Here is a 12,486-nt window from a genome sequence, read left to right as displayed (position 1 = left end):
TTCTGACAACTTCCTCCATGTTGCAAGAGAAGGTCTCTAGGCGAGAAGCCGTCCTTCGTCATGAGATCAAGGAGTTGTGTAGCTAGATCTAGGCCCTACAAGGATAGAAGGCTGTAGCAAGAGGCGATCTGGAGACGATGCGTGTGCTTTCACCAAGGAGATCTTGGAGGAGCCCTTGCCGAGAAGATTTACGATGTTGCAGTTTGAGCACTATGATAGTACCCCCAATCAGGTGGACCATTTAGAAAGCTTTAGGTCTCTCATGCCACTTTGAGGAGCCAATGATGCAGTGATGTGTCGGACTTTCCTTGCTACTCTCAGAATGGCTACCTGACTATGGTTTTCGAGCCTTTGGCCGGGCTCAGTATGTTCCTTCGACCAGCTCAGCTCAATCATTGGTTCGTCGGCCACTTCCTCAGCAATAAAAAGCAGAGGAAGACATCCACCGACCTGCTTGCCATTAAACAAACGAAGGATGAGTCCCTCCAAAGCTACATCAACCTGTTCGATGCCAAGACTCTTGAGGTGCGTGAGTTGGATTAGTCCACTGCGATGGCCGCAACGATGATTGGGTTGAAAACTGTGTGCTTTAGCTTCTTGCTGGATCAAATGCCTTCGAAGGATTTAGCTGAACTTCTTTCCTAAGAGGATAAGTACATCCGCATTGAGGAAGCCACAGTGGCTCAGAGGGAGGCATTGGGAGGAAGGAATAGCAGGAGATGTTGGATCTATAAGAAGGACGAGCCGAGGAGGAATCTTGGCCAAGAAGAGGGATCGCTATGCAACTTCAGAACCCACCTTGGAAGTTCGAGAGGTATGCTTGAGGGCTCAGGTATTGATGGAGATGCAGAATCGAGAACATCTCAATTGGCCTCGGAGGATGAAAACCTCAGCTCACAAGAGGCCCAAACAAATTTTGTTGGTTCCGTAAAGATCACGGGCATGACACCAAGTGCTTGCAGTTGTGGGATGAGATCGAGGCCTTCATTCGGTGAGGACGCCTCTGCCGCTACATTGGCAACCGGGGGGAGAATGTTGGGTAGGATGGGCGAACCTAGGATGAGTAGGACAATAGCAAGCCACTCATTGGGGTGATTGCTTCCATTCATGGAGGGGCTGCAATAAGATTAAGCCCATGATAGAAAGGCCCGATCAGCAGGACCAGATCTTGGAAAGATCAAGGCCGTCGGACGAGGAGACTGCCAGGCAGCCAAGCTCTGATATTCTCAGGGATGGCCAAAGTAAGAAATGTTAAATCGAACTTTGTGCCTTGTATTACTAATGAACAATGAAAATGTGTTTTAGCCCTTCCCCGAAGCAACATTTTGAAAGTCTCAGCACGACTGAGTTGAGGAGATACCTCAAAAGTGTCTTGGAACTCCGGAAAGAAAAAGTCTCAACATGATTAAGCCGAGAAGACACCCCGGAAGTGTCTTGGACCAACAAAAAAAAAGTCTCAGTTTGTCCGAGCCGAGGAAACACCCTAGAAGTGCTTGAACCCTCTGGAAAGAAAAAGTCCCGGTATGACTGAGCCAAGGAGACACCCTAGAAGTGCTTGGACCTTCGGAAAGAAAAATACTCAACATGACTGAGTTGAGGAGACACTCTAGAGGTGAATGCGACGTTCGGGAAAAAGGTCCTGACACAAACCAAGCTCGGACGGGAGGAGGCACACTTAATCCGATTACTCGAGTGTTAGTTGACCAGAAAAACCCAACCGACTAAAAGTTATGGTACAAGACAGGCTTGGAAGGAAGCCATGATCCCATAGAGATAAATCGAACAAAAATCTTAACGCCCGAGCAGGCTCAAAGTACTCGAGATCATCATATAGAGAATAGCAAACTGTGGGCCCATGAGCCTTTGATTAGTTGGATTCTTCTAGATCGCTGATGCTTGGATGATTGGGCCAAGCGCGCTTCCTCCTATCCGTGCCTCTACTATACCAGGTATGGTCGATGGAACCGTCCCGAACCGTTCGGTTCGGGGCATACTGAGCCATACCGACGATGGATCAAGATGGTTCCAGCAACCAAAACGAGAAATTAGCGACGGAGGGGGAGAAGGAAAGAGAGAGAGAGAGAGAGCGGGGAAGGAAGGAAGAGAGAGGGAGGGTGGTGGTCATCGCAACTTCACATAAAATTTTTGAAAAAAAAGGGGTCCCTCTGGGATCCCTGTTTCAAATGAAATAGGGGCACTAGAGGCGGAGCCCTTTCTCAGCCCCTTCAAGCAGCTTTTCAGCCCTCCGTCGGTCGTCCGCCACCCTCCTCTCTCCCTCTCTCTTCCTTCTCTCTTTTCCTCTCTTCCATTCTCTCTCTCCCTCACCCTCAATTTTGTGTCGTTACGAGCCTGGCACGAAACGACACAGGGGCATATCAACCCATGCCGTCGAATAACCAGTCTGAGTCCGGTTTCGGCATAGCAATCCTCGATACTAGGACTTTTAGTCGGCTGGGTTCTTTTGGCTAGCTAACACTTGGGTGATCAGGCCAAGCATGCCTCCTCCCATCCAATCCCAGTTTGTGCCAAGACTTTTAGTCGATTGGATTCTTCTGGTTAGCTAACACTCGGATGATCGGGCTGAGTGCGCCTCCTCCCATCCAAGCCAAGTTTGTGCCATGACTTTTTCCTGAAGGTCACATTCACTTCTAGGGTGTCTCCTCGGCTTAGTTGTGTCAAGACTCTACCAAGAGATCTCAGGCACTTCTAGAGTGTTTTCTCGACTCAGTTGTGCTGAGATTTTTTTCGTCCTAGAGGTTCCATGACTTCTGAGGTGTCTCCTCAGCTCAGTCGTGCGAAGATTTTTTCTTCCTGAAGGTCCTAGGCACTTCTGGGGTGTATTCTCGACTCGTCCTTCTCACAACTCTAGCATCTCCTACCATTTCTTCCAATGCCTCCCTCCAAGCCACTGTGGTTTCCTCGGCATGGGGTAGATTTGTTTCCTTCCTTTGGTTCTTTGCGTTAAGTTCACCAAAATATACTTGTATTAAATAATTTATCATTATGTTTTCTTTAATATAGTTGGATTGGATTATTGTGTTTGTTGGATGGTCATATTATTATTTTTGAATTATTGAGTTTGTTGGATTGTTGTGTTATTATTTTTGGATATATTTATTAGATGAGCTGGTATGAATTATATTATAAAAATTGTGGATGACATCTTTAATTTTGTTATTTATATATGAAAATTTTGATATGAATAGAAAAAGTTAAAACGATTTTCGGTTTTTAGTTTTAATTTTGGTTTTGTGATTTTCTTCAATGGCGGCTATGGTTTTTTATTTCAAAAGCCTTTAGATTTCAATTTCAGTTTTAAGGAGCGGTGGTGGATTTCGGGTTTGACTTCAGTTTTTTCACTAACCACACCAAATCCACCCTATTGGCATCCCTAGTTTAGGGCTATGGCGGTTGCTACCCTATGTTGGGGTGTCTCGGTGGTTCGATTGACTGGTAGGGGGATTGTCGGTCCACCCTGCAGGTTCTACACCATCGTTGTTAGGGCCTGCACTTGCTAGGCGAGTAGGTCAATTGTTCGAGATCAACAGCTCCTGTGACTGGCTGAGAAGACTGAGATCTAGGGGGACTATGCAGGGAGCCATCTGGAGTGGGCTGGATGGATGCTCGATGGTTGCTCCTCCTGAGTCTCATGGCTTTTCTTCCTTTGCTCCCCACAGACAGCGTCAATATGTTGTTGCCGATCTCGGAACATCAATGCAAACCATCTCCATGGATTTGCAAGGCAATAAGCAAGGGTCAGAGTGCTCATCGGATTGGCTCCCGTCAGGCGCTCCGATACTTGAGTCAAAAAGGGTTTCTTGGTGGGAAGCAAGGAAGAAGAAGAAAAAGGATAATAGTATCGGTACTAGAGAGTAGTGGAGCATTCATCTTCTATGGAGAACCTTTCAGGCTTTTTTTAACTAGGATCCCGTATCTTCAACGAATCATATCCCAACAAACTCAGAGTCGTATTGTAACAAATTGCTGATGTGGCGTAACAATCTAGAGACGTGCTGTAACCGCTTAACACTTGATGGAATTGCTGAAGCCACGTGCGCACCAAGGTGAAATGACTGGGTTGTCTCTGTCATGAAGTAGTTCTGCTCGGATTAGGTTGGTCGCTGAGGTCGCCGAGCTGAGTTGATAGACTTCGGCTCTACAGGTCGGTTGCTTCTGGTCTGCTCGTCCCAACTTCCAATTCGGCTCAGCGGGTCCAATTAGAATGCCTCGAAGAATCTCTAGGGCATCTAGGTCGCCACATGAATGATGAGTTGGACAAATCAGATCGTGCCACATCCTGTTTGTCATTTATTGCCACAATAGCGGCAATACAAATGGTCCTGATTCACAGATCTGGTTCGGGGCTTGTTAATCTCTCATAATTTAGAGCAGCCTTGAGCAGGATTTTTTTCCCCCTCTCCATTTTTTTGGGGGGGTCGGGGTGGTAGTGGTAGCCTGGGCAGGCGGACGGGGGAGCTTACGTATGAAAAAGAAAATTCAGACTTAAGATGCCATTGTAGGGACAGCACAATGGGCTTGTATGATGGTAATTTGAATCAGGAAGAAAGGCACCATGCAAGGAGAAGATAAAAAATTATGTTTTCTGGAATGTAGCAGGTGATGCCAAAGAATCACTTTGGACAATTCTTATTTGCTCTGTTCTAACTGTGTCATGTTTTGGACATTCTAGACACCAAGCAACACATTTGGATATCAAATAGGTTTAATTCAGTGTGACCTTGCCAAGGTGAAAATAGGTCAAGAACAGGGACCAACATATGGACACGAATTGTGGGCCTTCTAAGTTTAAAGAAAATTGTAGCCCTAAATATATTGTACATGTGACTGCTAGACCAATAACTAACATAATTCAAACAACCTTTTGCCATATAATGCTACATGAGGCTTATCAGGTTCCCTTTTTCTTCGTGCACACGTGTGTGTCTGTATGTGTGGGTTGTATTCAATCCCATCATTTTCCACTCTTGGTGGTGTTCCAGGCTTGGGCAAGTCCTTGCTGCATCAGATGTCATAGTTCTGTCCTTTGCCACCAGAAATTTGTCAGAGTGCATTAGTTTTTGATCTATTGGTTTCTCGTGAATTCTGCTGCTTTATACATGTTTGCTACCTCATCATGTTGGGTTTTCAGTTACATCTTTAGGTTGTTTGCTTCCAATATGCAACAACAAGGACATATATCAACGAAACTAAATTGTGAAATCTGTGTTACAACTGGAATTTTTGTTTCTGCAAGTCATTTTGAGTGAGTAATGTTGATTGACAAGATTTTGTGTTGTAAACCAGATAGGAGTTATAAAGGCCGTTAAGAATTCTGTGGCTGGTCCTGGAGAAGTTGCTGCATTATGGGTTACGCATCGCCTGGAGGAACTCAAATATGCAGATGGAGCTAGTTATATGGAAGATGGACGGATTGTTATGCAGGGGGATATCTCAAGTGTTTCAAAGTTTCTCAAGGAGAAGCAAGCATGGTACAATTGATCTCATTGTCTTTCGAGTGTTTCTAAACATTCATATATTAGGGGTTCCTACTCCATGAGTCCAAAATGATAAAATTAGTGTCTTGTTTTAGCTGAAGACGGGCTACATGCTTATATATTTCAAGCAGTGAACTTATAGAAATAGAACATATATATTGTAACACCTCAACTGTAGCTTTGGGCAATGTATGTGGCTATGTGCATATAAGTCTATTTGGAGGTAAAGTGATTTATGCAGTTTATCTCAGAAAAATATAGGAAATATTGAGGGCTAGAATTTAATTGCTTACAAGACCTTTGATATAAATTTAAAAGTGCAAGTTAAGGTATGCCATACTGTACTGAATCGGACGGTACGGAGCATACCATATCGGTTCAGTACCGGTACATAGTACAGGGGGTGTACCGATACTCAGTACATCCAACCAGTTTTGTACTATACCGTACCGACACAGTAATAGAGTGGCACCGATATGGGGCCTGCAAATAGTATATTACAATTATCTAAAAGTGAGCTACCATCTTGTGTCTCTACTAAGCTGACAATCTCATGCTTGACTTACCACTTCATGCTACTATTGACACCTCATGGTATTTTGTTTTGAGCTACTGCCTTATCATTGTTAAACCCCATGCTTAAGACTATTAAATTAGCCACCTCATTCTTACTAATCAACCATCTAGTTGAACCTTAGCTTGACACTGGCTACTATTTTATGGTGGGTGGACATCTCATAGTCAAGACTATTGTATGTATGAGATTGCAGCCTTCATTTTATCAGTTGGTTAGCATAGAAATTTTCGGCAACCTTAAGGAACTAGTGAAGAGGAGAGAGAGTAAAGAAGGAAGAAAACTGAATAGCAAGCAATCAATTCCAATAAAAGAAAATTGGAGAGAAGTTCTAGGATAGAAAGCTACAGCTGTACTTACATTGTTGACATGCAATATCTTTGATTGATAGACTTTATTGGATTCAAAATTTTGTTTTCTGCTCCTCATTATCCATGATTTCTGGAATCTTTGTTTCTAACTAAAGTCATGGTAGCCTATAAACTCCAATTTCAGAACGCATACATATACATATACATAATACTTGTTAGTATTGATCATAATTTTCATGATTTTTGATATTTTCTCTAATATTTTGTGTTAAATGAATTTTGAGAAATTTGGTTTCTAATAATATTTGACTTCTGAACATGTCATAGCTTAGCTATCATAATTTAGATTTATATCACTATATCAAAGGATTTTTTCAATCTAAGCCATTGGAGATGTTTGTTGGTAGTTACAGTATCCAAAAGTGAGAGATTTTCTATTGTAGCAAGGGCCTTTTTTTGGGCTAACCATGAGCTGATACTGGTTGTTGTGATTAGATTGTGATTGACCCTTTCTCTTGCAAGAACATTAGGGCTTAAACTGGAGAGAAGAGGGTGGGGTTGGATGAGGATCTATACGAGCATATGTTTAGTCCCAAATTGACTATGCACTGAAAAGGTCTTTAGTACTTAAATAGGTTGTATGATCCCAATTAATGACCTCTGACCGGACCTTTCAGGCGAGGAACTAGTTTGTTACATATATTACGTTGGAGAGTGCTTATGAGTTCATCTCGAAAATAGTGGTCTTCCCATCATTGTTCTCGAAGAGGGTGGGGGGAGTAGGGCGATCGATAGGCCAGGCTGGGCCTAGGCCCATAGAAAGCCCAGATTATAGAGGTTAGGGCCAAGCCCAACCCAGCCTGAATCAAGCCCACGGGTCCAAGCCCTTGGCCGAACCCTACTATGAGTATTATTCCCGTCGATTTGGGTCCATGTCAGGCCCTTCGTCTTTTGAGCTGAAAGCCCAGTTGAGGTCTGGCCCGAGCTACATTGTGCCCTCCTTCATTTGGGGCCAAATCAGGCTTTGTATTCAAAATTGCAAGCTTGAGCTTGGTTTTCTCAAATCAGGTCATCCGGTCATTTGAGCCATCCCAACTCATTGATAGCCCTAAAGTTAGGACTATAAATGGACCATACAAGGGCTAAACTTGTGGGGATCTTGGTCTCTAAACCTCGAATCCAAGTTTTGATTCAAGCCAAGCCTGAACCAGTCTGGCCCAGGCTTCATCTATTCAAAATAAATGATTACCTATGAGGCCAGAGACAACGAGGTAAATATCAGATTATCCAACTTGTTACCAGAATTTTGCCAGCTCTACTCGAACAAAGAATAGACTTCGACCGTTTAACTTGAGCTTGATTGACATGTCAATTAGCAGCATTGCTGAAAAATGCTACTTATGAAAAATTCAAAAATTTTTAATATTTATTAAAATCAAAAATCACTAGAAAAGAATGCTACTTAACTTTTGAAAAAATTAAAATTTATTTAAGGTTTTAAAATAAAACATCACTCGGTAAAAATGCTACTTACATTTTTGAAAAAAATTAAAACTTTTTTAAGTATTTTTAAAATTAAAGATGTTCTTTTGAACTGAGTATTGTCTCATGGGAAATATCCTCTTCCTAAGAAGCAGACGTGGGTCCCCTCCCACTTTCCATCTTGGCAGGGACGCCCCTCCTCTCTAACTGCAGTACTTATATTGTTACATATATTTTTGTTTCCTATCGACATATAAAATAAGATGGTTCACATGTAAACTTGTTAGTGATAAAGGCAGACCTCTTTTTGTCCACCAAAAAATGTCTCAACTGCAGGGATAAATGAGGCAGTAAAGTTCAAAACCTACCTTCTCTACAAGTAAGATAAATGCATATTTTTTTATCTCAAAGGTCCACTGGGGCTCTGCTTTTCTAAAATTATACTACTAAACGCAACCATGGGGAACATTAAAACATGAACTTGTGTTTATTTTTTTTCTTTTGCAAGGAAGATTTTGTATTTTTACATATTTCTAACACAGAGTACCATAATTAGTGGTCACCAACATGCTAGGAAAAAAAACAGCAAAATTTCACATCAAGATTATATGCATCCCATCCCAATAATTGGTAAGTTTGCAAAAAGAGCAAAGTTCAAGTAAGATAAATGGGGAGGTCTGAATACATCTCAACCACATAAATACCGGCGGTATAGATAGTCATGGTGGCAAAATGCAGTCCAGTTAATGTTGTAACTGCAGAACATACAAAATGAATATGGATATGGATACTAATATCTAATCCAATTTCAGCCCTACATCTCAATAACTAGTAAATTTGCAAAAAGGAACAAAGTAAGTTCAAGTAAGGTAAATGGGGAGGTTTGAATACATCCCAACCACCTAAATACCAGTGGTATAGATAGTCATGGTGGCAAAATGCAGTCCAGTTGAAGTAGTAGCTGCAGAACATAACAATAGAATATGACCTCAAAACCAGCATTAAAAAGAAAGAAAAAAAACAAAACATCTCAGTTGTTGGGACAATAAAAGCCCTTTTTTTTATAACTGGAAATCCAAGTCAAATTACTTGATCAAATACAAACAAACAAGCATGCAACTCTCAAGTTTTACACCCTGCTAGGAAAATCAAATCTAATCAACAAGATGGCTGCTTATTGAACAAATCCAAGAGCGGAAATGGAAGATATGATCAGAAGGTGAAAACTTAACAATAACATGAATATCAAGGAAGCCCATTTTACCAACTGGCACTGGATAAACTGCCTATCAAGGATAGACAGATAACATGATTGCAGCAGCTAATGGTTACAGTAGCATTTCACGAAAGCATAATAAAAAATAATGAGATTACATGCCCAGTCTTTCACTTGTATTAAACAAAAGACACTTATATGCTTGGTGTCTCTTAAGAACTGATCATATAAAGTAGCATAAAATTTCTTTTTTAAGTCTTTGGTTTTGAAAGTTATGTTAGATCTACCCCTCCTAATGTGTTTTCAGCAAGATTTCATTCAAACATTAATAACTTGCAGCAGTAAATAATTCAGCCATTGAATACACGCAACAATTTATTGGTCCTGCTATATGCCCAAACAACCCCATTAGATGGAGGCTTGATGCGAATCATGGAATATGATATTCCCAATCTACTATTTGCTCTGACCCTTTATAAACCTAAAAATCTGCTGGAGCCAAGAACCCTAGCCATCAGACTCCCTTCCATAAGAAAAGGTATTTTTCTTTTCAATTTTTGTATGCATCTCTTGAACCACATTTTAGAAGAAAATTTTTTTAATCCTTTTCCATACCTTCCAAAATCAATCTATAGTTTTTTTTTTTATCATCAACCTTGCGGCCCACGCTGAGGTTCTCCTCGAGCGTGGACCACGAAGAAGAGCCCCTGGACCGCGGAAAATTATTTTATGGAAAATTAAGAAAAATTATTTTATACTAATAATTATAATATTTTATACCTTTATTTTTGTGTTATACTATAAATATAATATCATATTATATTATATCATAATACATTAATATGTTATGTTAAATAATTTAATATTATGTTATATTATGAAAAATTAATTTATACTAATAATTATAATATTTTATACCTTTATTTTTGTATTATACTATAAATATAATATCATATTATATTATATCATAATACATTAATATGTTATGTTAAATAATTTAATATTATGTTATATTATGAAAAATTAATTTATACTAATAATTATAATATTTTATAACTTTATTATTGTATTATACTATGAATATTATATTATATTACATTACATTATAATACATTAATATGTTATTTTAAATAATTTAATATTATGTTATATTATGAAAAATTAATTTATAATAATAATTATAATATTTTATACCTCTATTATTGTATTATACTATAAATATTGTATTATATTACATTACATTATAATACATTAATATGTTATTTTAAATAATTTAATATTATGTTATATTATGAGAAATTAATTTATACTAATAATTATAATATTTTATACTTTTATTATTGTATTATACTATAAATATAATATATATTATATTATATCATAATACATTAATATGTTATGTTAAATAATTTAATATTATGTTATATTACCAAATATTAATTTACTCTAATAATTATATTACTATTATGCTATATTAACATAATATTATTTTATATTACAATAATATTATACTATATTGTATATTTATGTATTAATTTATGTTATTTTTATTATGTTCTGTTGTATAATACTATGCAATGTCCTTTATGGTAATTTTGTCATACAAAAGTACTTTCTCAGTTTGTTTACCAAACACAAAACAAAGTACAACAGCACTTTACGAATGTAGTTACCAAACAGCAAACAGCTTTTTATAACAGCTCTACTTCAGACAACTCTACTTCCAATAGCTCTACTTCTAACAGCTCTACTGCCAACAGCTCCTCCAAACAGGACCTTATCCTTCAAAAAGTATATCTGCTGTGAGTGTTAGACACTAATTAATCTTCTGCAAATCCTCACATGGTATATTATCGCTGCTCGAGGAAAAGAAACAAATCACAAAATCTTTCAGGTATGGAGGGAATGACCATATAGCCAGCATGCATCCATTGGAAAACAACATTTACTACTGGACATGATGATGATAATAGAAATTTGGGATAGGTACATTAATGTGTTCGATTTTTGACCCAGATGACCAATCGTGGTTGGTTACTGTATGGTTATAGTAACTGACTCCCAGAAAAGTTGTAACTCTCTTATCTTTGATGGAAAGATAAACTCAAGGGTCTCTCTCTTTGCTTATTTTTAAGAAACACAAAACCAGTCTCCCTCATGGGTGTTAAACAAGGTCAAGAGGGAGAAAAGATTTTCACTATTTAGATTATTCTAATAGATCCAGGTACGAAATTACTTACTGCAAATAAATAAATTCAAATATTTATGATTATTCAGATCCTGTAGATTATGTTTATATAATGAAGACGACATAATTTGAAAAGATTTACTCATTAGGCATATCATGTCAGAGAAATAAGCATGACACAAAAGCATGATGATAATAGAAATAAGCATGACACAAAGTTTACTGATGCTAAGAAGTCTCAAAAAAATAAAATTGTCCCATGCGCAAACTTACAACTTTGTGACTCTGTTATAATGGGAGGCGTGTGACATGAGGGCCCAATTGAATTGGTTTCTTGTCAAATTATAGCATCCTCATGGCATGTAAAGAAAAAATACCGGAGAGAAGTGACAAAATATGAATGGAAAATTGTAAAAACAAACCATTAAAGAGAGAGTGCAATATATACATATATATGTACATCTATAGATGAATGTATGTATATATGCATGTGTTTATTTACACATCTACGTATGTGTGCATGTAGATATACATATATCCATACATTTGTACACTCACAGATGGATAGAATGTACTCTTTCTAATAGGACAAAGGCCTTAATGTTACTTTGTAAATTCAATGATGGATAATGTAAATGGAGCACTACACTATTGATTATGATCTACATCATCAAAAGCAAACAGAAACATGACGCATTTGGAGGTATCATCTATGTATCAAGTGGACCAAAAACTAACATATTTTAATTGTTGAATATGATGTTTGTTTGAAAGTATGCACATAAGTTAGGCTTTCATTATACATGTTTCATAATGTGTAGATTATGTGACAAATGGTGTAGATTTTGAATTCATTTTTTCTTGTCGTAGATTTTAGCATGCTGGCACTATAATTAGTATTGCGTCATGCCCCTAACCTAAAATCACGAGTCAAGAGACTTGGCAACCATAGTATACTCATAGGGCACTGCTCCATGGGCATGCAAAGTAGTGGAACAAAATCACAGCAACTAATTTTTCAAATTTAATAATTTAATAAGTCCAATACTAAATAGAAATTACATGAAATTTGTTTTTATAGATTTAACTTCAATAATTTTCCAAATATTCAATCAAAGAAAGAAAGTTCTATATCATGCTTCCAACAATTATACTAAGAAAATAAGTATTACTTCTAGTTGCTCTTGCATCTGGTCACACTCCCATATACCCTTCGTAAA

General features: G+C 38.1%; 1 protein-coding gene across 4 annotated transcripts in view; it reads left to right on the top strand.

Moving 5' to 3' along the window:
- Window positions 1-5,738, top strand: part of ABCI10 (ABC transporter family protein) — a 29,718-nt gene extending 23,980 nt beyond the window's left edge. For all 4 annotated transcript variants that reach the window (XR_016396393.1, XM_008811367.5, XM_008811368.5 and 1 more), the window contains one exon: window positions 5,305-5,738. Coding sequence is in view for 3 of the 4 variants with exons in the window: in XM_008811367.5 (XP_008809589.3) it covers window positions 5,305-5,499 (195 nt within the window). In the remaining variant the exon portion in view is untranslated. The remainder of the gene's footprint in view (window positions 1-5,304) is intronic.
- The last annotated feature ends 6,748 nt before the right edge of the window (window positions 5,739-12,486 follow it).

This window comes from Phoenix dactylifera, chromosome 9, assembly GCF_051530095.1.
Source record: "Phoenix dactylifera cultivar Ajwa chromosome 9, Ajwa_hap1_PhDact_Kaust_v1.1, whole genome shotgun sequence".
Classification (NCBI taxonomy): domain Eukaryota; kingdom Viridiplantae; phylum Streptophyta; class Magnoliopsida; order Arecales; family Arecaceae; genus Phoenix; species Phoenix dactylifera.
This window is presented reverse-complemented; position numbering and strand designations above follow the sequence as displayed.